At 52.6% G+C, this 26,966-nt stretch overlaps 14 protein-coding genes across 14 annotated transcripts; 6 read left to right on the plus strand and 8 right to left on the minus strand.

Moving 5' to 3' along the window:
* Nucleotides 1–142: 142 nt before the first annotated feature.
* Nucleotides 143–1,342, plus strand: J4E90_003765 (uncharacterized protein; the record flags this gene model as incomplete). The annotated part of the gene is made up of 4 exons (XM_051433332.1): nucleotides 143–232; nucleotides 282–536; nucleotides 587–832; nucleotides 1,118–1,342. The coding sequence occupies 4 exons, from the start codon at nucleotides 143–145 to the stop codon at nucleotides 1,340–1,342; spliced, it is 816 nt and encodes a 271-aa protein (XP_051293230.1).
* An 87-nt stretch (nucleotides 1,343–1,429) lies between these two features.
* On the minus strand, nucleotides 1,430–1,894 carry J4E90_003766 (uncharacterized protein; the record flags this gene model as incomplete). Its single annotated transcript, XM_051433333.1, has 1 exon — nucleotides 1,430–1,894. One exon carries the CDS (start codon nucleotides 1,892–1,894, stop codon nucleotides 1,430–1,432), a length of 465 nt encoding a protein of 154 aa, XP_051293231.1.
* A 418-nt stretch (nucleotides 1,895–2,312) lies between these two features.
* On the plus strand, nucleotides 2,313–3,444 carry J4E90_003767 (uncharacterized protein; the record flags this gene model as incomplete). Its single annotated transcript, XM_051433334.1, has 2 exons — nucleotides 2,313–3,280; nucleotides 3,336–3,444. The coding sequence occupies 2 exons, from the start codon at nucleotides 2,313–2,315 to the stop codon at nucleotides 3,442–3,444; spliced, it is 1,077 nt and encodes a 358-aa protein (XP_051293232.1).
* A 92-nt stretch (nucleotides 3,445–3,536) lies between these two features.
* Nucleotides 3,537–4,583, minus strand: QA3 (Quinate dehydrogenase; the record flags this gene model as incomplete). The annotated part of the gene is made up of 3 exons (XM_051433335.1): nucleotides 3,537–3,968; nucleotides 4,031–4,326; nucleotides 4,382–4,583. The coding sequence occupies 3 exons, from the start codon at nucleotides 4,581–4,583 to the stop codon at nucleotides 3,537–3,539; spliced, it is 930 nt and encodes a 309-aa protein (XP_051293233.1).
* Nucleotides 4,584–5,385: 802 nt separating this feature from the next.
* Nucleotides 5,386–7,142, plus strand: J4E90_003769 (uncharacterized protein; the record flags this gene model as incomplete). Its single annotated transcript, XM_051433336.1, has 4 exons — nucleotides 5,386–5,703; nucleotides 5,758–5,966; nucleotides 6,023–6,564; nucleotides 6,619–7,142. The coding sequence occupies 4 exons, from the start codon at nucleotides 5,386–5,388 to the stop codon at nucleotides 7,140–7,142; spliced, it is 1,593 nt and encodes a 530-aa protein (XP_051293234.1).
* Nucleotides 7,143–8,595: 1,453 nt separating this feature from the next.
* Nucleotides 8,596–9,615, plus strand: J4E90_003770 (uncharacterized protein; the record flags this gene model as incomplete). The annotated part of the gene is made up of 1 exon (XM_051433337.1): nucleotides 8,596–9,615. One exon carries the CDS (start codon nucleotides 8,596–8,598, stop codon nucleotides 9,613–9,615), a length of 1,020 nt encoding a protein of 339 aa, XP_051293235.1.
* Nucleotides 9,616–9,821: 206 nt separating this feature from the next.
* J4E90_003771 (uncharacterized protein) lies at nucleotides 9,822–11,846 on the minus strand (the record flags this gene model as incomplete). Its single annotated transcript, XM_051433338.1, has 2 exons — nucleotides 9,822–11,513; nucleotides 11,559–11,846. 2 exons carry the CDS (start codon nucleotides 11,844–11,846, stop codon nucleotides 9,822–9,824), a joined length of 1,980 nt encoding a protein of 659 aa, XP_051293236.1.
* A 788-nt stretch (nucleotides 11,847–12,634) lies between these two features.
* J4E90_003772 (uncharacterized protein) lies at nucleotides 12,635–15,013 on the plus strand (the record flags this gene model as incomplete). Its single annotated transcript, XM_051433339.1, has 1 exon — nucleotides 12,635–15,013. The coding sequence occupies one exon, from the start codon at nucleotides 12,635–12,637 to the stop codon at nucleotides 15,011–15,013; it is 2,379 nt and encodes a 792-aa protein (XP_051293237.1).
* Nucleotides 15,014–15,295: 282 nt separating this feature from the next.
* Nucleotides 15,296–15,744, minus strand: J4E90_003773 (uncharacterized protein; the record flags this gene model as incomplete). The annotated part of the gene is made up of 2 exons (XM_051433340.1): nucleotides 15,296–15,405; nucleotides 15,477–15,744. The coding sequence occupies 2 exons, from the start codon at nucleotides 15,742–15,744 to the stop codon at nucleotides 15,296–15,298; spliced, it is 378 nt and encodes a 125-aa protein (XP_051293238.1).
* Nucleotides 15,745–16,604: 860 nt separating this feature from the next.
* J4E90_003774 (uncharacterized protein) lies at nucleotides 16,605–18,718 on the minus strand (the record flags this gene model as incomplete). The annotated part of the gene is made up of 2 exons (XM_051433341.1): nucleotides 16,605–16,621; nucleotides 16,678–18,718. The coding sequence occupies 2 exons, from the start codon at nucleotides 18,716–18,718 to the stop codon at nucleotides 16,605–16,607; spliced, it is 2,058 nt and encodes a 685-aa protein (XP_051293239.1).
* Nucleotides 18,719–19,473: 755 nt separating this feature from the next.
* On the minus strand, nucleotides 19,474–21,591 carry MDV1 (Mitochondrial fission protein; the record flags this gene model as incomplete). The annotated part of the gene is made up of 3 exons (XM_051433342.1): nucleotides 19,474–19,746; nucleotides 19,795–21,414; nucleotides 21,466–21,591. 3 exons carry the CDS (start codon nucleotides 21,589–21,591, stop codon nucleotides 19,474–19,476), a joined length of 2,019 nt encoding a protein of 672 aa, XP_051293240.1.
* A 322-nt stretch (nucleotides 21,592–21,913) lies between these two features.
* Nucleotides 21,914–22,809, plus strand: J4E90_003776 (uncharacterized protein; the record flags this gene model as incomplete). Its single annotated transcript, XM_051433343.1, has 3 exons — nucleotides 21,914–21,981; nucleotides 22,029–22,680; nucleotides 22,732–22,809. The coding sequence occupies 3 exons, from the start codon at nucleotides 21,914–21,916 to the stop codon at nucleotides 22,807–22,809; spliced, it is 798 nt and encodes a 265-aa protein (XP_051293241.1).
* Nucleotides 22,810–22,930: 121 nt separating this feature from the next.
* On the minus strand, nucleotides 22,931–23,896 carry J4E90_003777 (uncharacterized protein; the record flags this gene model as incomplete). The annotated part of the gene is made up of 1 exon (XM_051433344.1): nucleotides 22,931–23,896. One exon carries the CDS (start codon nucleotides 23,894–23,896, stop codon nucleotides 22,931–22,933), a length of 966 nt encoding a protein of 321 aa, XP_051293242.1.
* A 468-nt stretch (nucleotides 23,897–24,364) lies between these two features.
* Nucleotides 24,365–26,047, minus strand: J4E90_003778 (uncharacterized protein; the record flags this gene model as incomplete). The annotated part of the gene is made up of 1 exon (XM_051433345.1): nucleotides 24,365–26,047. One exon carries the CDS (start codon nucleotides 26,045–26,047, stop codon nucleotides 24,365–24,367), a length of 1,683 nt encoding a protein of 560 aa, XP_051293243.1.
* Between the last annotated feature and the right edge of the window lie 919 nt (nucleotides 26,048–26,966).

The raw sequence follows: 26,966 nt of genomic DNA on the forward strand, positions 1-26,966 counted from the left end.
CCTCCATCTTCGCATACATCTATCACTAGCATTTTTCAAGGCGTCTCGCAATGCCCTGTTTGGGCAGTTTGCATAACCTTATACCATTGCGGTCGCGACTCTTAGATCACTGCAAGTCCAGCTGTAAACTTCCGGTCAGTGTATGGCACCTCCATGGGTCACATTCGATAGTATTGCGACCTGGGATGGAGATTGTGCCAATGGAGCAGAGCCAGACATTGCTGGCGTCGGTGTAAGTACTCTAATTCATCTAGTTTAGGCTCAAGCTGACAACACTGCAGGTCGTCTTGTCCTTTGTCATTGCAAGCTTCATGACCACGTTCGCGTCCATCCTCGCTATGCTTCTCGATCAAGCCTTCGATACGAAAGGTCACTTCACGCCTCGAGCGCCGCTCACATACATCCGTGAGCGCTTCTTGGAGAACGAGTGGAAGAAGCACTATGCGTGGCGACCGTTTCTAGACCCACTCATCATCGGATTCGGCGATCAACAACTCATCACAGGCTATGCTGTACTTCTGAGCGGATGGATCAAAGTACGCTCGATATTCCATCGAGATTTCCCATGCTGACAGAACACAATCAGGTGGCTCAAGGCTCTTTCCGAGTGCAAGGTTCCCACTTCGTTCTTATCCTCTACGTGTGTGCGCTATCCTCCTCCTCTCACCTCGCCGCTCTGATAACGCTCCGCAAATACTTCCGCAAGTACAAGCTCATTGCGAAAATACGCCTCACACTCGTCGTATTCTTCGCTGTTTTCCTACTCACCTCCATGATTGCCGCGATCGCCATGCCGCCGATCCTCGTCGAAGGCGACGATGGCACATCTATGGTACGAAGTCGTGTACAGAGGCTTTCATTCCTGGTCCCTCTATTCCTCATTCTTGTCGGCTTCTCAACAGCATTAGTGTGCATTCTGTACGATCCAGAAGGAAGAGGACTGGAATCGCCGTCATCGTCATCCTCGGAAAGGTCATTACAGGCTCTTGTACGTCGATTTACAGACCCGACACAGAAGCAGAAAGGCTTCTCGCTTCGAGCGCTTTCCCCAGCGCGGCTCGGCCTTCAATGCATATACTAACTCTTCCTCAACCCAGCAATCACGTTTGTTGTTCAGATTCTACTCGCCATACTGTCCGCCATCTTGGTGCTCACGCAGAAGTTTGCAAGGCCAGAGGATCCGGATAAGTTTTGCGGACTGCAAGATGACGAAGAGAATATCTGGGGGTTTGGCCAGACTTTGAGCGTGGTCATGCTTCTGTTGCCAGCTATCACAGCTTTACAGACGTACCTCGAGGCGCGACAGGATATCAAGAAGGGCTTTACTAGAACGCACGATTGAGCTGGTAGGCGAGACACTCGATCCGAGACTACCTAACATTAATAATCAACCATTATTGCACCGCATCAGTCTTCCATATGCGATTATCTACAGCTTTGCGTTCTTCTCCTCCTTCTCCCGCAGATACCTCACCGCAAACTCAATAGCAGCCTCATACCCAAACACCCCCAACCCACAGATCACAGCCTCCGCCTTATCACTCAGATAACTATGATGTCTAAACGCCTCCCTCCTATGCACATTACTGATATGTATTTCGACAAACGGTATCTCCACACCCGCCAACGCATCTCGCAACGCTACGCTTGTATGTGTGAAAGCGCCCGGATTTATGACGATGAAGTCGACGTTGCCGCGCGCCTCATGTATGCGATCGACAAGGACGCCCTCGTGGTTCGATTGGATGTGTGAAAAGTTTATGGATTGCGCGGTGCATTGTTTGTGTGCGGAGGCGATTACGTCGGAGAGGGATGTGGAGCCGTAGATTGTGGGTTCGCGCGTGCCAAGGAGGTTGAGGTTGGGGCCGTTTATTAGGAGGATGGATTTGGTCATTTTGAGCTGTTTGGGTGGGAGATATGTGCTAGGGAGATGATTGTTGACCCCAAGAGACTTGATGATCGCGGTCGTGGAGACTGTCGAGATGCGCTGATGTTATGCGTGTATGGCAATGACGGGATGGTCCATGGGTCTGTCTGTCGCGTCGCGTGGGTAGGCCCACCTTGACATGTTTCATTCCGAGGTTCCGATGGCTGTCGGAACGCAGGGAAGGGGAAAAGTCCTTACCCCCACCCCTAACGATCGGCCTTCTTGCCCTCAGTTGCGAGCATGACGTCCCACTTCCCTACATACAGCTATCAGGTCGCTTTCCGCTTCTAGCCGGTACGGTTCCAGACGGAGGTTTTGGGACGCGATTCGTTCTGGCGCGTGTCGGTCGCCATGGCGTTTCTTCCTAGCCAAACATCTACCTGACATGTACACAATACCCGCGATCAACATGATGGAAATATCAAGAGAAGAGCTGGATGAGATCTATGCGTTTGCTGTGCAGCTGGGGCGACAGGCGGGCAAGATGCTCATGGATGCTGCGCAAGTGCGGATAGAGGGTGGGAATGCGACAGGACAGGATGAGCATGTTCAGAAGGAGAATGCTGTTGATCTGGTTACCGAGACAGATGAAGATGTTGAAGCGTTTATCAAGAAAGCGATAGCTGACAAGTACCCTCAGCATAAGTATGTCCTTGACTACAAACTTACCCAGCTGCACACGTTAACATTCAGTAGATTCGTCGGCGAAGAATCCTACAGCAAAGGCTCATCTCGCGACTACCTAATCGACAATTCCCCAACATGGTGCGTCGACCCGCTCGACGGAACCGTAAACTACATCCACCTCTTTCCCATGTTTTGCGTCAGCATCGCCTTCATCTACAAGTCCAAACCACTCATTGGCGTCATATACGCACCGTTTACGAACCAATTCTTCTCTTCCTGCGCCGGTCGTGGTGCCTTCTTCAACGAAACCCAACGTCTCCCACTCGTCCGCAATCCCATACCACCTATGCCGGAGAAAGCGCCTAGCGGATGTGTCTTTTCATGTGAATGGGGCAAAGATAGGAGGGATACGCCTGATGGCAATATGCATCGCAAGATTGAGAGTTTTGTCAACATGGCAGCTGAGATTGGGGGAAGGCAGGGAAGAGGAGGTATGGTACATGGAGTCAGAAGTTTAGGGAGTGCGACACTAGATCTGGCATATGTTGCTATGGGCTCGTTTGACATTTGGTGGGAGGGAGGCTGTTGGGAGTGGGATGTCGCGGCGGGCATTGCTATATTACAAGAAGCTGGAGGTTTAGTGACCACAGCAAATCCACCAGAGGACTGGGCTGGCGCGCCTATAGAGGAAGTGAGGTTGGGAAGCCGGTTATATTTGGCTATCAGGTAAGTCGGTATTGCAGTAAACCAGAGCAAGGCGTATGCTAATGTTTCGTTACAGACCTGCGGGACCATCACCCACGGAGACAGGTCGACAGAGTCAAGAGAGGACAGTCCGCGAGGTATGGCGGCGGGTACGCAACCTAGACTACTCGCGGCCCGGAGCTTAGCGACTTGCAATTCTACCTTTTCCAAGTTGACTCACGACTTGCATATTCACTCGCGCCTTGCATGTCGTGTGTATGTCCAATTCCATTAACATCTACAGCCTTGCTTCGTTCAACTTTCTGGCGATCGCCTCCTGCACCTGCACCACCGGCAGATCCGCTACGGCTTTCCCTGTCCAATACCGGTCTTGTTCCAGACCCTGATATATCAGTGCCTCTGTCCCTAGCACGATCTGCCAATCGTTTTGTTTTCCTACCTCCGCAATCTCCGTCCATGTCGTGGGGTGGTAGCACATCTCCAATAAAGCTCCCTTGTGCGACTTCGCAAGGAAGCATTCGAGGACTTGCCGCGCCTCGATTTCGGCAGGTGTGACGGGTGTGAAGTTCGGTACGCAGGCTACGATCGCACCGACACCTTCGAGGCTTTGTGCTTGTGAGACGGATGAGACGTGGACGAGGGAGTCGCCGTAGCCGCGGGCTGTGCACTCTTCGATGACAGCAGCGACTTCTGTGGGATCTCTGTTGACCTAGAGCGGGTTTGTTAGTACCAACTTAAATCTTTCAGGAATGTTTTCGTCCGGTTGCTCACAAGATATATGGCACTGGCCTTCATCCACTTCCTCAGCGCATACACGGCGCTTCTCGCTGCGCCGCCTCCGCCGATCACTAACGCAGGTCTGTTCTCAAACTTCGCCGGATCCACGTTGTATGCGAAAGCATCTCTTATCCCTATGACGTCGGTGTTGGTCCCCATGTATAACCGGTTCCCTGACGCGTCTTGTTGGATGAAAAGTGTGTTGACTGCGCCTACGTCCCTTCCCTCTTCTGTGAGGCCGTCGAGGTGTTTTAGTATGGCGACCTTGTGGGGCATTGTGACCGAGGCGCCTACACTATTGTTAGTCATATTTACCAATATGGTTGCTTGATGTATTGCGCATACCGTAGAATTGAGGATGCTTGATCAATTGCAGGAACAGACTCATGTCTCTTGACTCCAGAGGGTATTGAGCCCAGTTCAATCCAAGGTTGTCGTACACGGTCTTGTGTAGTAAAGGCGACATTGAGTGGGCGATCGGGTGACCAAAGAGGTAGCCATGGCGCTCGGTTTGCGAGACTTCTGGTATGCTGGTTTCGGTAGACATGGTGGGTGTGAATGTCGTGTGCTTAGGAGACGAGGATGAAGTTTGGGGAGGTTTGCCGTTCTGGTGAAGCCTGATGCTCTTCCAGATATTGGATCCTCGGAAAGCGGGTATTCGGGGTAGAAGTCGAGCGCTCCATGATTACGTCCAACGCATGCGCCAATACCCCAGATTCAACGCGTTGGGGACCGGAAAAAGTCATGTCGCGCGTGGAGGAGACGCGAGTCAAGCGCGTGCAGGCTATGCGACGGTCCGGTGTGCGACTGACAGCTGCGTCCTTCTTCCAATCAGCGAAGATACTCCGGCCACTAAACCTCGCGTGTAAATGCGTTTCCGGGCCCTGCGGCATCACCAACCCTGTGGGTAATTCCTTCACTTCCCAACTAGGCATGACCGGCGCGAAAATCCAGGTCCCTAGGAACGGTCTGGGGTCGGCGAGATCATGGTTCCTCTCCGCAATCGCACAATGTTCAATTCTTCCTGGGGGTGCTTAGCGATTCTTCCGGGCCAAGCTCAGCATCAACCTTTCTGCGAACTGGACGGCCAATGAGCACATGCGCAACTGCTTGACACTTTCATAGCTCATCTCCATGGGGTTTGTGGCGTTTTCTCCACATACTCCGCAAAACAGCACGTTGCCGGGTTCCTCTCGGTCGGGATATATAGGTGTAGGCCGATCTTCGTCCATTGAAGTACTCCTCATCTCGCTCAAGCTACGCCTACCTGTCTGGCTAGCAACCTTCATCGGTGCCATCTGAGTCCATCACTTTGGATTTCTCAAGGCACATCGGATCACTACACCAACATGGGTCTCCTTACCATCGTCGAAGATCGACCAACACCAAAGGCGGTTTACAATTGGAGAGTCTACACAGCAGCTTGCATTGCATCATGGGCAGCATGCATGATCGGCTACGACAGTGCCTTCATTGGCACGACTTTGGCCCTACCATCCTTCGTTGAGGAATTCCGTTTTGCGGAGATGGACCCCGCCGAGTTGAATCTGACAAAGGCCAACATCGTCTCGGTGTACCAAGCTGGTGCATTCTTCGGAGCTTTTGGAGCGTATGCGTCCAGTCACTACATTGGCAGGAGGAAGTCGCTCATTCTCTGGGTACTCATTGTGAGTCACCCGAGTACTTTACAGATATACTGGAGCAAATGCTGACATACCCAGTTCATTTTGGGTGCTGGCATGATGCTGGGTGCCAATGGCGACCGAGGCCTCGGTTTGATCATTGGTGGTCGTGTACTTGCAGGTCTGGGAGTTGGTGGATGCAGCAACATGGTTCCTATCTACATTTCCGAATTATCACCACCAGCTGTGCGCGGACGACTGGTCGGTATCTACGAGCTCGGCTGGCAAATGGGAGGTCTCGTTGGATTGTAAGTCATGCACCCTGGATTCCGTTCGAGAGTAACACGTACTAACACACTCATAGCTGGATCAACTACGGTCTTCAGGAGACAATGGAGCCTTCCCACAAGCAATGGATCATTCCATTCGCTGTGCAACTCATTCCTGCCGGCTGCCTCTTGCTTGGCGCCTTCTGGATGCCGGAATCACCTCGATGGTGTCTGACCAAGGGAAAGCGCGAACAAGCACTGAAGGACCTATGCTGGATCCGTAACCTTCCCCAAGACCACACATATATTATGGAGGAGCTCGATGCCATAGATGCTCAGGTCGAACATGACAGAATCACCGTCGGACCTGGATTCTGGAAGCCGTTCCTTGCGCTCAAACAACGCAAGGTACAATACCGCATCTTCCTTGGTGGCATGCTGTTCCTTTGGCAGAACGGATCCGGTATCAACGCAATCAACTACTACTCTCCAACTGTCTTCAAGAGTCTCGGCGTCACAGAAGGCTTCCTTACCACTGGTATCTTCGGTGTCGTCAAGTGCGTTCTGACCTTTGTCTGGCTCATCTGGCTCATCGATCGTCTCGGCCGCACTAAGCTTCTCATGTTCGGCGCTCTGGGTAAGTCTTCAATCCACCAACAAGATACGAAACATATACTGACTACTCAACCAGGTGGATCTTTGTGCATGTGGTACATCGCTGCCTACATCAAGATCGCTGACCCAACGAACAACAAGAACGCCTCGGGCGAACTCTCCTCCGGCGGTATCAGCGCAGTCTTCTTCTTCTACCTCTGGACCGCCTTCTACACCCCTTCGTGGAACGGTACTCCATGGGTCATCAACTCTGAGATGTACAGCCAGCAGACCCGCTCCTTGGGTCAAGCATTCGCTGCGGCAAACAACTGGTTCTGGAACTTCATCATCTCTCGCTTCACACCCCAGATGTTTGCCACCATGGGCTACGGCGTATACATGTTCTTCGCATGCCTCATGCTGCTCTCTATACCCTTTGTCTTCTTCTTGATACCCGAGACAAAAGGAGTCCCGCTTGAGCGCATGGACGAGCTTTTCACCATCAAGCCCGCTTTCAAGGCGCATGGTATCCTTGTGGACAGGATGAAGGAGAATGAGGAAGTAAACTTGACGATTAGGGACGAGAAGGCAAGGGCAGATGAGCATACTGAAATGGCTTGAGTGCTATGTAGTAACACGCACTCGTAGCCGCGTGCAAATGAATGTATCATGATCAATAAGCATCACCTGAGAGTTCTTCAATATCCGCCCTCATGACTAGATTCTTCGTGATGTGCACTGTTCAGGACATTCCAAGGACAGAAAACGGTTACAATAGCGATTCCTGGTTGCCTGCATGGGCACTCGAGTTGCAGCACTGGATTAGGGGCCAGTCTGTTGGCAAGTATCCAGTGCAGCCGAGGTAGACTTATCACTAAGGTCATTGGAGTATTTTTTGAGATAGCCAAAGACAATGTGAACGCGAACCGCGAGTCCAACCAGCGACCCCAATGACGTCATAGCCCCTACAGCATAGAGGGCGGTTTGGCCTTCCGCAACATGAGAATCAACGCCTTCACACGTGTCGGCTATGTCGGCTCGAAACCGCTAATCATTACCGGCGGGAAGAAGGCTTTCTCCACGTGCCTTCGACCCCGAGCACGCGGTCGCGCAGAAGAGTGAGCGCCTCTAGCTTAGCTGTCAGGTCGGTGCGGACTCTGCTTTCGCGCTGGCCGTTGATGATGCATTACTGCAGGTGCTTAAATTACACAGCCGGACAGTTTTGCACACCCGGGTCACTAGAAGTGTCGGATCTTTCTTATTGACAGAGTGGTCGTACAGACGTCAACCAACCGATGATATCCATGGATACTTGCGAAAAACCACCGGCGTCCAAAACTGCCCGCTGCGCTTCTACGGCCTTTTGCAGCAATAACGTCTAGCTGCTGGTACGAGACTGTGGATTTTCACAGCGTGTGGCTCACTAGAACGTTTAGAAAGCTGTCATAGAATACCTCTCATGTGTTTTCCCATAGCGCGCCTTGGCTTGGAGATGCAAGAGTGATACGGCCCATTTTTCGATCGGGAACCGATGACCGAAGTGGCGCGATGCACCTGGCCACGGGTGTGAGCTCTTTTCCGCCCGGCTAGCGCCGAACCCCCATCTGCACCACCAAGATGTCACCAGGCTGGGCTTGCCTACTGCTTGCCACGGCACATCGCGGTTGCGTAAGGAGTGTGTTTCATTTTCCAACATTATTCCGGGATGGCGAGCGACAAGTGCTCATCGAGCGTGATTGGACGAGGAAGGTTCAATGCGTATGTGCATGGTAGGCAACGGTCGCAGGATGCGTTGATCAGGATATCGGTGGGTTATGAACGGCCTTGAATGTACGCCAGCTGCTTATAGATATGTTATCAGCTTCACAAGTATGATAGCTAGCCTCTCAGTATTCACACTGTAGTTCCACCTTCACATTACCATACTGCATATTACATACGCCTCCATTTCTATCTTCTATCCTCCATATTCTATCTTCTATCTTCTATCAGCATTATGCCGTGCCGCCCAGGTATCTCCTCCATGTCGCTAGGCCGATGCTACGCTGGCCACAGCCTCGAACACAAACTCTCCATGGCGGCGAAACACGGACTAGAGGGCATCGAGCTCTTCTACGAGGACCTAGTCGATCATGCCGGGTCCGACAAGCCATCCGACCTACTGGCTGGCGCTGCCTCAGTCTACGATCTTTGCTCTTCCCTGGGCCTGGAGATCATATGTCTGCAGCCTTTCATGCACTATGAGGGTCTCTTGGACAGGAAGCGACACGCTGAGCGGGTCGAAGAGATGAAGCTTTGGATGCAGCTAGCGCATGTCCTCCGAACAGACATAGTCCAAGTCCCTTCGTCGTTTCTACCCCCCAACCAGACATCCTCCGATACAGACCTCATCGTCAGTGACCTTCGAGAGATTGCAGACCTTGGGCTGCAACAGACACCAATCATCCGATTCGCATACGAAAGCCTAAGCTGGGGAACACACGTTGACAAATGGGAAGTGTGCTGGGATATCGTACAACGTGTTGATCGATCGAACTTTGGCATCTGCCTGGACAGCTTCAACATCCTGGGCAGAATATATGCAGACCCTACCGCCGAATCTGGAAAGGTCGTAGGAGCTGATCAGGCAGTTCGCGACTCGATACAACGATTGGTTGCCCAGATCAAACCCCACAAAGAGAAGATATTCTTCATTCAGATCGTCGACGCCGAGCGTCTCACACGACCGTTGCTCCCCGGTCACCCCTTCTACAACGCCGAACAGCCAGCTCGCATGTCTTGGAGCAGAAACTGCAGGCTATTTTATGGCGAGACTAGTCGTGGAGCGTACTTGCCCGTGAAAGATGTCACACGCGCCATCATCAAGGACATTGGATTTGAGGGCTGGGTCAGCATGGAGTTGTTCAATCGAGTCATGAACAGAGAGGATAAAGGAATCGTTGAAGAACTGGCACAGCGCGCTGCGACCGCGTGGCATGCCATTTGCCATGATTTGCAGCTTGGTACGGGTGCGGTGTATGACACATTGGCGTCTATGGAGAGACCACGAAACGAAGTGAGCAATGTGGGACAAGCCGAGTATGCGCGGCTGTGAGGTGGAAGCTCATGTGGTTTTTTTGTTCAATTTCCTGTGCTTCTTATCGTTTGACAGTCTATATGTAGAAGATACCCAACAACCGAGCATCGTTATTAAATGCGACGCCCAGAATGATGAAGGCATTTGTCTTGACTCTGCTATTCTGGACTTCTTGGATAGCTAGATATCGCCTACTTTCCGAGCTTGAGGGCATGCAGTCGGGCTTACCCAGCATCGTAGAAAGTGTTGAGCGGAAATTGAGGAGACTCTTCGCTGTTATCTACGCCTAGGTTCGATGCAGTAGGCATGAAACGGCCAGTATCAGCCGCCAATAGATCGGCCATGCTTACTTCCGACGAGAATCCAAGGTTCTCCATAAACTGCGGCTGGTTTTGTAATTTCTTGGCACCATGCTTTGAAGCGAAGTCGTCGAGGAAACTTCCCAAATCCCCCGAGACTAAAGCATTATAAGGATCATGGGGGTCGAAGATTGGGCCGGCCATTCCGAAATCGAATAGATTAGGTTCGAATGGTTGTAGACTGTGCCCTGCATGGCTCACGTTCATATCTGGATGGACCATAGTAGACTGGTTGGGCGGTTGCTGGTACCGATCGGTGAACGGACCGCTATGTTGTGAGACGAGAGACTGCGGAGAGGTCTGAACGGTTCCAGAATCTTCCGAAGACGCGTCTCTTAAAGTGACAGATATCGATCGCAAACCCGATGATGCTCTCTCCGAGGTCGCTTGTGATGAATGGCCAAGAGCAGCAAATAACTCGTGAATTCGAGTATGTGTCGGTTGATCCAGAGTCAGACTATTAGTGCTTCTCTTGATACTTTGTAATAAGCAGGTGATCACAGCTGGCATTCTTGTAACCCCAAGCTGCTGTTGTAGGATGTTTAACATGTCCAAGATCTGCTGAAGCCACGCCTGAGATGGAACGAGAGTGAACGCAGTGACGAGATAAGTGAATCGGAGAAGCAATGCAGGTGGGGTCGGTGGCGTTGAAGGTGGATCTTTCCGAATGTAATCGAGTTTTGGTGGTAACGCTGACTTCCACATCTCAAGTCGGCCAATCATCTCATGTAGAAAGTTTGGCGCTGTCCGCTCCATAGACGTGCATCGTAGAATGTCAACCAGTTCCATGAGAGCGTTGAAAGTGCTCAAAGCGAGTGTCGGAGAGTTTGACAGACGTGATGGACCGAGATTGAGATGCCCACCCCATGGCTGCCATTCTTCCATGCCATCCTCCTCTATCTTGCCCATCCACGAAAGATCGGCCCTGTCGAGGTACGGGCGCCGTTTGAGATGTAAGGCCAAGAGACTGTCGAGCACAAAACAACTCGAGATAACATGCTTGAGCCGAGGTGTAACAGCATCTGGCGATTCTGCAAGCATGAGGGCTAGTCGTAAAGCACCGCCGACAAGATGCCAAGCAGCATCGAATAATTTCCCATGGATGTTGAACAATGCTAGGTTGAGAAGGGCCTTGACGTGACCTAGTTCAAATTTACCTAGCTCATTTGGGATAAGTTGCCTCGCGATGTCGTAAAGTCTTCTGGACGACCATGGATGATAGCTGTCTCCCGCGAGACTCGCGTCATTATGCGTAGAGCCGACTGCAAATACACTCCACATCTCTGCGTAACTTCCCGAGTTGGACATATCGCTTGACAGAGCCAAACCTTGTTCCGCATAAGAATACGATAGTTTGAGAATCTCAAGCTTGTCTGCGATGGGTAGCCAGCATTGTGTATACGTGCAGTATATCTCGATCAACCTCCAGCAGTCTGTAGGCAGGGGGGTAAGGAGAGAAGAGCCTGTAGATTGCTGCAGACGCGGAGAATGAAGGTCCGGTAATGGAGGTGGGCGCATAGCCTGCGGCACGTAGTTCGTATCGCTTTGCCATGTTATCTGCATAAGTCAGCACTCATCAAGATAGTCACGTAGGGCTAGTACCGAATGCTGAGATTGAGCTTTTGGTGTCATCTGGAGAAGCGTAGCATCTTCAGTGTCCACCTCACTGTCTTCGTCTGAACTTGGCGGCCTGTCCTCGCTTGCTCCTATCTGCTCTCCAGACAATGCTTTGGTGACATCTCGACAAAATCTGCTCTTGGTCCAGCTCTTGTGTAAACGATTCGAGTCTTTAGTACCCCTCGCTAGCAAGACCGTATTCTGCTGGGCCAGTTGCTCGTGTACTGAAGTCTCAATCTCAGCGTGCTGTTGGAAAATGAAGGCCAGTGTCATTTCAAGACTGCGTATGTAGCCGGGCTGGAGCCCTCGCTTCTTCGGGTTTGACGTGTATGTACACGTGCGCTTGGCGTCCAGACAGGGAGAGCAGCTGGGCTGGTTCGCGTCACATTTCTCGCGGGCATTGCGACACTGATCGCAAGCTCTTGATACCCGAAACCGTTTTACCGGTATGTCTTGTGTGGGCTGGCGGCGTTTCTCCTGGGTTTGCAAAGACATGGATTCGGCAGCGATCGTTCGCCGTCGCACATAAAACACGAAAGCGCCTCATAGAGCCTTGCCGAAAGAGCAGATTGGTGATCACCCAGATATGGGGTGGTCGAGCATCTTGCTAAAGAAGCCATCGAGCTTACCTAGTGAGGCACTGGAGAAAGCCGGGGAAGTGTCTGCGCACCAGGATAAAGTTTTATCCCGTGGAAAAGCGGGGCTCATCGCTGTCACGTGTTTCGCTAAGGCTCTCGTCGCTGCCAACTGCAGCACCATGTTCTGCTTCATGTTGTTGACACTTTGGAACAACATTTTCCAAATTCCAAGTCTCGTAAACAATGGCGTCCATGACGGTTGGTGCGAAGCGTTCGTTTGCTGCAATGAACTCGGAAACCGGAGCGATGGACGGGCGAGCTTCGCTGCCAACACCATCGCCGCCTGCGTCCAAACAACGAAGTCTACCGAATTCGGCAAGGTCAACACCAGCACCCATACAGTACGAATGCCGAAGAATGTTTGACTCCCGGGCGTCTATCGTGCTCATTGGCATGCATGGCACAGGCAAAGCAACATTGGCAATGATGGCTTCAGTAGCCTGCCAGCGAAGGGTCATCGACATGGAGAGTGTCTTCCACACTGCAACAGGCTTCTCGACCGCTGCGTATCGCAAACAGTTTGGATCTTCGAATCGTAGCCTCCGGCAGGAGGAGATCCTACGCGACACATTACAAAACCACAGCAGAGGCGCCATTATCGTCTGCAACGGAGGATTCCCGCTGGATAGCAGTAGCCAAGCTCTACTGCATGAATTTTCGGCATCGCACCCAGTGATTCACATTACACGAGACGTGCGCAGTGTACGCGAATACTTAGACACGGACGAATCCAAAGTACGAGAGTTGCTTGCTCTCAGTACTCCGGTTTTCCGGCGATGCTCGAACTACGAGTTCTACAACATATCCGAAACGAACGCAGCTCACCTCTCGGTCGCACCTGCACACCAGCCCTCTGTGCCAGCATTCCTGACGCTAAAACGAGCGGAAAGAACGTTCTTCAAGTTTTTGGCACTTATCCTATCTCCCACGAATACCCGCAGAAAGATCAAGAGTGACGCGCCCACGCTCGACCCTGGTCACTTCCCATTATCGTATGTCGATTTGGAGCTTAGAAATTACACATGCGCTGTTCAGGTTGAACTATCAGATCTTACGCCTGAAGAAGTCGACATTGAAGAGCTGGAATTTGGCTGTGACGCATTCGAGATAGTCGTTGAACCTACACAGCTTACAGCGGATCACGCGGAGAACATAAGCAAGAGTATATTCAGGGTGCGAAGGAGTACCGTGACCCCGATAATATTTCACACGATGCCGTCTTCAGCACATTCAGGCCATTCCACAACGTCCTACCTGGCAAACTTGTGGTACGGTCTACGAATGGCACCTGAGTTCGCCACTGTGGATCTTACTATGGACGAGGAGCTGATCCGAGCAATTGTTGCGTCGAGGGGCTCAACCAAGATAATCGGTCATCTTCACGCAGCCATGGACTGGTACGACGTGTTCTGGCTCGAGAAATACGATACAGCAATGCGATTGGGCTGCAGCCTGGTACGCTTTACCCGACCAGCAAACTTCATGGACGATAACGCCGCTATTCAATCATTCCGCAACACTATATACGCCAAGTCACCGAGAATACCCATAATATGTTATAACACCGGACGAGCTGGCCGGCGTTCTGCTTGCTTCAACCAGGTTCTGACCCCTGTGATCCCAGAAAAGCTACGAAAGAGCGCAGATTTTGAGACCAGAGCACAAAGAAACCCAGAAACGTCATGGCTCACTGTGACAGAAGCTACACATATCCTATATGCTTCATTTACATATGACCCTATGGAGTTTTACATCATCGGTGCCGCAGCGGGATACAGTCTTAGCCCTGCTATGCACAATGCGGCATATCGAGCATGTGGTATGCCTCACCACTTTGACCGCCTCCAAACTGCGACACTGGACGAAAACATACGGGAGCTGATACGACGGCCAAACTTTGGCGGCACTGCAGTTAGCCAGCCATTCAAAGTGGATGCGGTTGCTCTCTCTCACTCGCTAAGTCGCCACGCTCGAGCGATTGGAGCAGTCAACACGCTTCTCCCAATTCGCCACCTCAACGAGGATGGCAGCATTCCCGATGCGGACGGAGTTGAGCTTTACCAGGAACGCAACCAGTCCGGGCCTGTCAAAGCACTTTTTGGCGACAATACAGATTGGATAGGCATTCGATCTTGTATCCGACGAGGTCTATCTCCCGCTAATGCTGTGCGGCCAACGACCACTTCCAGCCTGGTCATTGGGTCGGGAGGTATGGCTAGGGCGGCGATCTATGCCATGCTACAGCTCGGCATCAAGAACATCGTGATCTTCAACCGAACAATGAAGAATGCACAGAAGCTAGTCAGCTACTTCTCTGCATTAGCTGCAAGCCCATCGGCGGCCAAGCTGTTCCCATCGTTCGTCCAGGGATCTCAACCCACGTTTCGCATACTTGAGTCAAGGACCGATCCCTGGCCAAAAGATCTCCGCGCACCGACAGTCATTGTATCATGTATACCCACGCATCCCGTGGGTGATGAACCATCACCTGACTTTACGCTGCCCACTCAATGGATGCAATCTCCTTCTGGAGGTGTAGTGATAGAACTTGCCTACCGAACTCTCAATACGCCACTGACAAGACAAGTTCGCGAAGAAGCGTCAGCATCATGGATCTGCTTGGATGGCCTTGATCTGTTGCCTGAACAAGGTTTCGCTCAATTCGAACTTTTCACAGGCAAGAGAGCTCCACGCAGGATTATGCGCGAAGAAGTGTTGAAATGCTGGACCGACGAACAGGGACACTCGAATCCTAATATGGTCCGCACGCGGCTTGAAGCAATGGATGAGCAAGAGCCTTGAAGGCAGCACTGCGGGGCAGCCGATGTATGCACGCTTCGATTACACGAAGGGCACACTTCACGATTACGGAAACATCTCTTTAAGAGTTTGGTCTTCAGCACATCATAGCTTCATCGGTCAAGCTACCCACACTAGTTTTTTTCTCGGTACAACCATAAGAGTCGCATGTTGAATGCAGTGATCAAGGAAACGACAGCACAAAGCCAGACCTCACATCCACCTCAAGTCCCACTCGAGATCCTCAGGAAACAGCCTCAACAACCCATCTAGAGCTATCCCCACTCAACCACAGAAAACCTTGATAGTATTGAAGCTCTCGATATCCACACAGATCTCTCCGGAACCGACCTGCCGTTCGCGACCATCGCAGTTTTCGGATTCGTAAATAAAGACTGCATTGAGCATGGCATGTCAGCTCTCATGCCTTCGCTTTCAACCATCAAGAGACAATAATAATACATACCACGGCAACCACCAGCTATACCATTGACATCCATAGATTGCCCGGGCAAATGGTAACAGCCGGCATCGGGGTTCGCGTATCGGGTTCCGCTCTGGTTGGACAGGCACTCGGAGCGGCTGGGGAACGAGGTGAAGGTGACGGCTGCGTCTACGAGGGCTGCCTCGGAAGCTACTACGACTGCGGATGTTACGTCTTTCTTGACGACTGCGACGGCAGCGGCGGTCGAGGGGAAGAGTAGAGGGATGGCGAGGAGGAGGGTGGAGAGCATGGATGAGGTGGTGGCTGGCATATTTGCTTGAGAAGGATTTAGATAAAGTTCTGAACAAAGTGATGGATGTTTGTCTTGGAAGATCTGGTCGTTCAAGATGCTGTCTGTTTTGCTTCTAGAGATGGGTGGAAGGCGGTGATACTTATACATCCTCATCGACTTACTTGCTCTTTACTTACTTACCTCCATATCGTACCTGCACCGACACACATCCATAAAGCAGCATCGTCTGTACCAAAGACGGTGTATTCTGTGTACACTGGTCGTACGCTGCCGAGTGGCGTGAGATCATTCTCTCCAAACCAACAGCACCCGACAGCGTTGCACAGCAACTCGGGGTATTTACGAGTCCATTGATTGCGATGCAAGCACAGAGACGTCAGCTCAACTATCGCAAAGACAAAACTCAATTGAGAAGTTGTGGACACGGGGGTATTTCCATGGTGTGACCAGGCTTACTTTGTATGCCCATTATTTCCATGGCGTGACTCGGCTTACTTTCTGTGTCTGTATCTCGTCATCATTAGACCTGGACTGACTAGCCAACTGAGCATTTATTGAACAACAATATTAAATCCTGGTTGATGTGAACATGACCACGGGAAGACAGCGGTGAGTCCAGCTACAACCAGCTACGCCACTGCACGAACTCAGCTATGCACATGAAATAGAAGAAAGCATGTCAGGGAAGATGCTTGCGCTTGTGTTGTTGAACAAGATAAAATATATTGGTAAAAGTGACAGCATCAAGCCGCCCTCAATAGATCGAACAAGGAATAATCTACACAGGAAGATGAGGTACCCGAAAAACGGCCATCGGTCTATTGATCTACGCTTCGCAAATGCAAGCCATGTATCGCTTAGAAGTTCATCAAATCTATTCCATGTTAGCTGAGTCACAATCATACACCACCAAGGAAGGGAGTAACATACCTCGTCCAAACAGCGCCCTCTTGGTCCAGTCCATGGCGAGTAAACACCTTGTCCTGAGGCTCACACTCTGTGCAAAGTAGACGCCTCTCCATAGGTAGACGGCCAGCAGACCACCGCTCAAGCCGTAGCCATTGTAGTCGAAGATAGCTGCGTTACCGATGTATGCCAAGCTACCCAGATGCTTGTACTCGAAAGCCTTGTACACCGCATCGTCCAGGTCACCGTAGTCAACGTTATTGAGTGCCATGCCGGGGGCTGCTTGGGCGATCTTGTTGAACTTGCGACCAAGGTATTCACCCTGCTGGTTAGCGCGCTGGGCGGTGGCGGGTAGGGATGTGAGCTTCGAGTCGATCTGGAAGAGCAGCTCTCTAAGCTCGCCAAAGTCCAGAGTCCCAGACTTGTCCTTGTCGTACTGTTCGAACAGCTTGTCTAGGCGGCGAAGATGGTTCGCTGCTTGTGGGAAGCGCTGCTTGACGCGTTTGGCGATGCCGCGCCAGTCCGAGTACGAGATCTGAAGCTTCTCGGGGTCCTTGCCCTTCTCCCAGGCAGTCGTGCGTAGGAAGTTGACGATGTGATCAGAGACGTTGTTTTGGACGGTTGCGCAGTCACCGATAGCGTAAACATCACCGAGAGGTGATCCGTTCAAACGAAGATGTGTGTCGGTTTCCAGAGCGTGCTTGTTGTTCTGTCCGTCGAGTTTGGCGGCGAGACGCTTGCAAAGATCGGTCTGCGCAACACCAGTTGACCATAGACAGAAACCCATGGGGATCTCCTTGGTAACCACTTTGCCGTTTTCGTCCTTTTGCGAGAAGAGGATCTTGTCCGATTGGACTTCTTTGACGCGCGAGTTTGTGAGGATGTCGACCGAGTCGTGGGCGAAACGTTGCTCAGCGTACTGAGATAGAGCCTCTTCGTAGGTGTTCAGGATGTGGCTCCGGGACTGAATAACGTGGACGGAGATTTCGTTGCGTAGAAGCTTGGGGTAGAGCTTGCAGAGATCCTCATTCAGCATGTCGAAGAGCTCGGCCGCGAACTCTACGCCAGTAGGTCCACCACCGCAAACCACGAACGACAGAAGTCTTCGCCTCTCTTCGTCAGACGTTGTCGGTAGGCACGCGAACTCGAGGTTCTTGACGACCTGGTTACGGATGATCCTGGCATCGCTGATATCCTTGAGGAAATGGCAGTGTTCGAGACCTTTGACACCATGCGAGTTTGTAACGGATCCGACTCCGACGACGAGCTTATCGTAGGGGACATAAAACCGTTGCTCCTGGCCCTTGGCATCTACAGCTGAACATTCGATGAGCTTCTCAGAGAATTCCACGTCCTCAGCCTTTGCTTTGAGAAAGTGCCCGCGTACTCTCCTAACAATCTTTCGCACTGGTTCGACGAGGGACCGGAGCTCCAGCGTTCCGACGGTAGCGGAAGGCAGCATCGGCGTGAAAAGGAAGGTGTTGGACGGCGAAATAACGACAACGTGGTAGTCATCCTGGTTCAGCTGCTTCAGGAGGGCCACGCTGCCCCAGCCAGTACCCAGTATGACCAACTTTGGCTTGTGCTTGAGCTTCTTATTCTCGGGCGTTTCATCGTCGTCAACGAAGTGGTCGGCGATAGGCAGGTTCTTTGGCCCTCCTCTCCTCGGACTGAGCGCGAGTTCGGACACGGGGATATCGGTCGCGATAGGGTCCTCGTTGTATGTGTAGGCGTCGTAGACGAAGAAGGCGATGACCAAGACACCGCTAACGGCGACGAAAGAGCCGAGCATGGCTGCTGTTCGGTACGCATAGCGGGCAAGACGTGATCGCGGAGCTTGGAGAGGTTTCGTCGAGACGGTTCGTATCGCGGTCGTGGTGGGGGTTTGCCTGCTTAATTGTGAGGTCTGTAGGACGGCGCGTCTCGCAGCGGATGCTGGGCTTCCATTGCTGAAGGATGTGCGGAATTGTGTGTTGGTCGCTCGCGGTAACCGTCTGCAGAGAATTGAGGCCCTGGACGTGGCATTGTACCCGCGCGACAGCGACGCGGCCTGTCGTGGGAGCATGGCGGGAATTTGGAGCTCGCACGGAGCACGTGGAACCGGGAGAGGAAGCCGGCGATGAGATGAAATGGAGGTAGGCGCCTACGCGAGGGATGCCAGCAATTGACGGTTCAATTGCAAAATTAGAGATGAGAAGGCATAGGTAGACAGAACAAGCGAATGTAGTGTGCAAATGCCACGGCGGCGTGGGAGCAGGGATAGGCGTCTCAGAGCGCGGAAATGTCAATCGGGGTTCTGCGTTACGTCACCATGGCAGATCGGAGCTTCGCGGGCCATCCTTGCATGGCTCCACCACCAACCAAGCTTCCACTGGCCCCGTCTGCCGCGTGCTTGTAACGTCCGCTGTACCTGTCAGAACTGTGTTTCCATGTCTACTGCAATGATGGGAAATGTAACATAGCCTGCAAACAACGCGTATACATCTTTAAACCTCACTGTGAGCCCTTCATGTCTACCAGTGTACTGAAGTTGGTCTTCACCAAGCATGCATCCCGCCCGGGCAGACTTCGTGTTTGATTGAGTTTAGCACGGCATTGTGGATAATATCTGTATCGAGATACCGACTGGAAGCGGCCCACATGCGTCACGACTGACGTTGGGTGGAGGAAATCTTGGTTCTTGCAGTGGCATAAAACTGATTGATAGTGATATCGTAATGAGTATTTTGCAACAGTACAACACTTTGCCATTTACATGACTGGCATATGCGCAGCCTGTTCTTATATACAATTCCCATCGCTTCTACTTCTATGTTTCTACTAACACGACCAGACACCAACGGTACCATCTCTGCGTCCTTCAACCAGATAGCCATCTTTTATTCTGACGTGTTCGATGATAGAGTGTGTCGTCTTGTCGTTCTCGTCAGCTCCGGGTCCGCAGTCCCAGTGCCTTCCGTCTGTCTTGTCGTAGACCTTGACTACGTCTGCACCAGCTGCAGACACAATCCGACGTGAGTCGAACATCATGCTGCTAATGGCGTGGTCGTAAGCGTAGGCGTCGGCAATGGCGCCGGTTCGGAGATCCCAGATCTGTGCATGTTAGTTAGGGAATAGTCGCAGGAAAGATAGTTGACTTACGCGTATACTCCTGTCGGCACTACCGGTCACGAGGTGTACGTCATCGAATTGCAGGGCTGTTACAGGACCTGTATGGCCGACAAGACTTCGGTGAACTTGCCCGCTACGGAGATCCCATAGACGTACCATACCATCAGCGGTACCACAAGCAAGTGCGGCATCGAAGCACTGTATAGCGCCTACGAAATCGGCAGAGGAGTCGGCAGAGCGTCCGGTCTGTCGCCATGTGCTATTGGAGGTGTTCGTAGCTGTGGCTTGGGCGGCAGCCCAGAGGACATCGAGCGTCTGCACGCATCGTCCCTTGACCAGATCCCATTGCCGTAGTGTCTTATCTGCAGAACCGGAAACTAGAGTGTCGCCACGGAAATGTAGCGCAGTGACTTCGTCGACGTGTGATTCGAGAGAGAAGAGAGGGCAGTCTTGCATGCTGGTCGACGGCGGCGCAGGAGGTGCGTCTTCCGAGTTCTCGAATGCCAGACCATCATCGCTCTCTTCATCGGGCTTGTTTATCCGGTTATCCATGGGTGCGTATTCGGCCTTGCTCAGGTCCCAGAGTTTTATCGAAGCGTCCATTGAGCCGGTTGCGACGATGTTTTCTTCGACCTGTAAGCAGCGCACGGAGGAGAGATGACCCTCGAGCATTCCGATGCACCGTCCGGCGCTCAGATCCCAGACTCGTACTGTGTCGTCTAGCGATGCGGTCACCATCATGCCCCACGGGGCGTCAAAGTCCATGGCGGTGATGGCGTCCATGTGCGCGGGCAGTTCCTTGATCTTGGATCCTGACTGTAGATGCTCGTGTAGTACGGGCATGGACATCCTCTTTGACAGCCTCTTGGCCTTGTTCTTCGTCTTGGGCGAGGAGGGTATCTTCTGGTATATCGACTCGGACATGAATTCGCCCTTGCCTTCTGACTGCTCGTCGCTTGTCTGCGACCCTGCCGTCTTGGGCGCTAGTGCGGCTTCGTCGTCCAGCTCTTCTTGCAGGTCCTCAATGCGGTTGTCCACGGTCAGCAGGTCCTGCTCCAGCTCGCCCTCTTCGATTTCGAGCCCCGCCAGACGGTCGAGGACCATCTTGCGCATGGTATTGAGGTTGGCGATCTTGTTGTCGATTTCGTGGATCTCGGCGACGCACATGTGCTTGCGCACGCCCATCATCTCGAGGCGGTGGCCCATGCTGTTGCGCTGCTTCCGCAGCTTCTGCATCGAGGGGGGCACATTGGGATCGTCGTCGTCTTCCCCGCCCCCGATCAGGCGCTGGCCGCGCGCGTTGTGGCGGCCGTGTTTCTTCGCATGGCTGTCGGGGGCGTCGGGCAGCGAGGCCTCGAAGCCCTGGAAGAGGGAGAACTCGGCGTTGTCCTCGGGGATGTTGGAGAGCAGGTCGTTGGGGATGTAGGCGAGGGCGCGCTGCTGGATCTCGGGGACGGAGATTCGCGAGCGCACGATCTCGCGGGGGGTGGTCTGGGCGAAGGAAAAGACGGAGCGCTGCATCAGCGGGCGCCTGAGCTCGCGGTGGAGCTCGCCAATGGCGTTCTGGTAGTGCTGGGTGACTCCTTCGGCGCCTATCAAGCTGCCGGCGGTGGCTGTGACTTTTTTGCCAAAAGCTTGCAGATGGCGGGTCTAGCGAGCATTAGCATCACCGTGGGCTCAGGGAAGGTGCGGTGGGGCTACATCGGGGAGCGAGTCTATGAAGCTGCTCTCGTCGTCGTCGTCAAAGGCCTGCGAGTACCGCGGCGAGCGCGGGCTGGTGGACCGGCCGCGACCTGGGGATCCATTGCGGGCGGTGGACGAGGCCATGCGAGCAGGCGTGGCGGGAGACTCAACGGGCGGCGCAGTGAAGGAGACGTCGCTAGGGCATCCTTATCTTCGCATTAGGATCTCAGACCGGGTGCTCGCGTGTGCTACAAAAGGCCAATAGGCGGTGAGGCGGGAGGCGCGTCGGGTGCTCGAGATGGTGATAGTGGTGTTGTGGAGGGGAGTGACTATCGAGCTCACCAGTCGGCACCCGCCTGCGTCATCCGCCGAAGAGCACGCCGATGCTCGGGACACGACCGGACTGCCATGGCTGCAAACATCACTCACCCGCATATCTGCCCTTTTGGGAGCTTGAGAAGGAACTATGGACGCGATTGACCTCTCCGACGCGTCCAAGGCGCTTGACCTGGCCAACATCCGCTTCCAGCTCATGTACGCCTCCCCGCCATGCGCGCCTGAGTCTCACTGACAGCAGACAGTCGGCTCGAGGACACAATCACCTTCCATCTGATCGAGCGCGTGCAGTTCCCCCTCAACCGGACCATCTACGTCCCCGGCGGCGTCGACATTGGCGAGCCCGAGACCAGCCTGTTCGACTGGATGCTCCGCGAGCAGGAGCGCCTGCAGTCCCTCGTTCGCCGCTACCAGTCGCCCGACGAATACCCCTTCTTCCCAGAGGTCCTCCAGGAGCCCATCCTCAAGCCCCTCAACTACCCGCAGATCCTGCACCCGAATAATGTCAACGTCAACGCCCAGCTGAAGGACTGCTACATCAAGCACATCCTGCCCGCCGCATGTCTGCAGACAGACCGCGAGGACAGGGGAGAGTCGCAGGAGAACTACGGGTCCTCTGCCACCTGCGATGTCATGACCATCCAGTCCCTGTCACGGCGCATACACTTTGGCAAGTTCGTTGCCGAGGCCAAGTTCCAGCAGGAGACGGAGCGCTTCGTCAAGTTGATCAAGGACGAAGACAGGAAAGGTATCGACGAGGCCATCACAAACGCTGCGGTAGAGAAGAAGGTGCTGGAGAGACTGAGGTTAAAGGCCAAGACGTACGGCACAGACCCGGACCTGGGCGCGAATGGCTCGTCCAAGGTGAATGCAGACGCGGTCGTTGGCATGTACAAGGTACCTTCAATATCCTCATTGATTCATACTGCGTACTAACAGACAATACAGGATTGGGTCATTCCCCTGACAAAGGAGGTGGAAGTGGAATATCTCATGCAACGACTAAAAGGCACACAATGGGAATAGACCCGCGCACAATCAAGAATAACAATACTGCCCAATACCCTGACCCAAGCCGCCCTCACACTCGAAATACATGACCGAAGTGGACTGTTCGCCGCGAATTCCCCTCTGGCTTATCCGTCGTCTAGTCCAGCTCGTGGAACTTGACAACGTGGGGCTTCTGGGCTTCGCACTCGAGCTTGGAGTCTTTCGGCGCGTAAATTTGGGCACGGCGAGCCTCCTCTTTCCACTCGTCTAGCTTCTGCTCGAGCCTCCTCTCACACGTACTGAAGTATTTCCGCCAGATCAAGTGCCCAAAAGCGCTGCAAGTCATCGCCAAGTTCATCGCAGCCATCAACGTAGGCAACGATTCGACGGACGGACCAGACTGACTCAACAAGAAGCCCATCGTGATCCCAGTAACCAGGCAAAGTCGCTGGTAATAGTCCCCTCGATTCATGTCGTACTGCATCCAATAGTCCAACATGGACATAATCGTGACGAAGATAACAAAGCCGGTTGACGGATTGGTCACGATTCTCGGTTGTCTTGCAGACTGACACTTATCGGCCGATTGCCGGCAGCCGTAGTAGTTCTTCACGATGTTGTGCAAGCCCCATTGCCCCCAGGCGAGCATGCACGTCATTTTAAGATTGGAGTTGCGTCGCAGCTCGATTACGCCATAGACACGTCCAGCAAAAGGTATGCGTCTTCTCATGTGGTCGAGTACGATCGGTTCAAGCTGGCGCACCTCCTCATACGCAGTTCGAGCCTCGGGAGTCTCAGCAACAAATACAACTGATCTTGTCGACGACTTGTCGTAGGCGCCTTCCGGTTTTGGATCAGTCGGCAGATCTGCATCCTCTTCTGAAGAGCTTTGGAAGTCCTTCTCTGGGTACAGTGCCTTTGGCCGCATACGAAAGCTATACACATTTGACTTCGTGATAGCTCGGAACTTTGCTGGCCAGTCTTCAGCCGACTCTTTCGACTCTGGGTAAACGAGCATTACGTCGAGACCAAAGTCTTCGGCGCATTTCTCGCTATCGCAAGGCTGGACGTGACGAGGAGAGGCGCGGGGAAGGTACCTCGAGAGGCTGAAGATGGCTGACATGTTGCTGATGGAGGGGTAGGTGTTGCAGAATCGCGTGCGTAACCAATGAACCTTGTTGTTGGAAATCCAAAAAGCAATATCGGGAAAGTTTTCTAGGCGTGCTTGTGAGAGGACCTCTTATTTGAGTTGGAAGAGGCATATGACGTTTGGCTAGGTGTTGTCCTGATCGGTGTACATCTTACGAAGTGCTGACCGGATCGTCGGCATTACAGCTCTCGTATGGCATCGTCTGTATGGTCGCTGTTAACCTGCACCACATATAGGCAGGCTTTAGGCTGGGGTACTACGTCAGAGGCTTGGCTTTACATGCTTCTTCGCTCCAACCATTGCAAAGTACTTGAGGATGTTCCTAAGTGGGAGACGATGAAATTCTCGACTACATTCGTGAAGCAACTATAACTCGATTGCAACTAAACACAACACGATGAATTAAAACCCATCTGAAATTTCACGAGCGAGCCTTCCAGATCACTCAAACTCGTCTCCTCTATCAAAGTAATCCGCCAATGGCGAGTAAGGCTTCCACCACAGTGTAAAACCACCTTTAGCCGTCTTGTACTTCTTCATCCCAGCCTCCTTATACCGCTTGCCGCGCTCATCCGTGAGGCTAAAGCCGATGATTGCGTGCGCGTCGTGATCAAATATACTCGCTGTAGACTTTCGCCTTTGCATCATCACTCCAGCGAAGATGCCGTTGAGAAGAACCTTAGGGGGGTTAGAGAAGCCAGTAGGTACACAGGGCTCTTCCGTGTCGCTGGTGGATATGGGTGATTGTCTATGAGAGCGAAGTGCGTCGTTCTTGGATAACTTCGTACCGCTGGCCTTGCTGTTGGATTGCTGTTTGGTGTTGGCGGGGACTTGGATTGCAGATCCCTCCATCTCAAGGACCGTAGGCTGCCGCTTTTTCTTGCTGGGTACGTGACTTGCAGTTACTACAGGCATTGCCTCCGTCTCGTGCATGTGAGGAGAGCGTTTCGTTGCTGTGGGCTTTGGATTGCTTTTGGTAGATCGAGTTGATATGACCGGAAGGAAGAGCTCGTCAGTCATACTGATTTCATTGCCGGCTTTCGACTTCCCAAGATTGTTCGAGGATCGAGGATGCTTGGTCTCGATTGGTAGTTCGGTGTGTCCATGATTAGGTTTGGTACGGTGCGAGAGATGAGCATCGTTGGTTCTGCGGGCGTTGTCTTTGGATTTCTTGGACGCCACTTCATTTGGGCGCGCGAGCTTTTGCACGCCAGCTGGCGTATTGCTGCGATTGAGATTCGACGCATCGAGCACAGTTTGTACTTCAGGGAGACGTCTGGGAACTTTGTTTCGGCTATGAACGATCGTCGGGGAGTTGCCGGTCTTCGGATTGTCGCTGTGCGTGTTGTGGGTGTTTGTCAGCTGATAATTATTGGTTGATTGATGGTTATTCGTGGATTGATAGTTGTTGTTGGGTTGATAAGCTTGGTAGTTGCTGTGATGGTGGACAGGTGCGGTATCCTGTCCTTTTTTGAACTGCGTCCACCCTCCCGGGCTACTCCGCGTACTCGTCAAGAAGCTTTCTTGCTCATGGTGTGTAGTGCTGTCATTGTTGCACATGCCGCTAGATCCCATAGACTCTACTGTGGTGTTTTCCCCAGCACCCTCTCCAATCAAATCATCTGCTTCACTATCCGAGCCGCTCTCTTCGCTCACTGGGTCGATGATCTCTTCTTCGATCGATACTGCCTCGCTATCCGAGCTGATATCGTCGCTTTCCGTGTCATTTACCTCCTCATCATCCCCTTGGTCTGAGCCACTGACATCGCTTTCCGTGTCATTCACCTCCTCATCGTCCTCTTGGTCTGAGCCACTAACATCGCTTTCCATGCTACCTGTCTCTAGTTCTCCATCTTCCTCGTCTTCGTCTTCCTCGTCGTCATCGCTTGCTGACATCGAAAGATCTTCGCTAATCACACTGTCACTAAGCTCACCTTCCGTATCATTTGCTGAAGCGTCATCGGGAGCTTCGTCGCTCTCATTGCTTTCACTGTTGGCATATCGGTCCTCACCACTTTGTTCATCCCCACTGCCTGTGTAATCGTTGTCGAGGTCGTCCTGGCTATGGCCATAGCTAAAATTGCCTTCCTCGTCATAGGGTTCTTCGAGCTCAACGGAATCCATGAGTCAGACAGACAAACAATATCGGAACGGATAGGAAGCGCAGCAAGAGCGGATGGAACCGCGAGTGACGAGCATGAAACAATGCCCATGCCGACTGTTTATACTCAAGAGCACGTCTGGAGAAGTCGGCATTCTGCGTACGTACCCGTTGTTGGGAGAGGCTTTGTTCCGCGTGTACTGTATTCCATGCATGCTGCCATCGATTTGCTGACTTGGGTATCTTGACCTTGTGGTCCGACCGGTGAGCAACGGCAGCAGGACGGGTACTTACTGTGGTACACCTCCTCTTCTTGCAACACATTCCGCAATCAGTATATTGTAACAACACTCGTGACTGGTCGCGTGTGACAGATGATGGTAGATGCCGGATCTTTTTGCCCGTACATGCAAGTATTCATCTGGAAGCTCGATCTCCAAATGTGCAAGACAGAAAGGTTCCTGTATCATCTCGCGTCCAACGAACTTCCAAACTCACTGGATGTACAACACAGGTACATATGGTGTACTCTTCAGTGTCGTTGGTCCGGTCTTACCCCTCCATCTGCCCATGTGTATTGTGGCAGTGTCTTACGTGTCATCTTGTGTAAGACGTGTGCCCATACCGATCCGCTGTCTGAGCACCGAGCATCAGATATGGTCGAATGGCTCCAGCCACATTCATGAGCGGTAGAACATGAGGTATTTGCCAACCAGCTTTCGCTAATCACGACGTGGTTGTCTCTTTCTTGTCTATAGATCCGCAGTAAGAATATTTTCTGACTTTGTGCATCGTTGCCGCGCCCATACATTCAATGGTTTATCGGTCCTATTGACGCCAGGGCAGTATTGTCTACCCGACAGCCTCCGACATATTAGCAAGATGTTCAGTGATCCATCGAAATTAAGGCAGATGCCGTCAGGTCTCAAAAGCAACAACGAG

This window comes from Alternaria incomplexa (genome assembly GCF_024043165.1).
Source record: "Alternaria incomplexa strain BMP 0042 chromosome Unknown scaffold_4, whole genome shotgun sequence".
NCBI classification, from domain to species: domain Eukaryota; kingdom Fungi; phylum Ascomycota; class Dothideomycetes; order Pleosporales; family Pleosporaceae; genus Alternaria; species Alternaria incomplexa.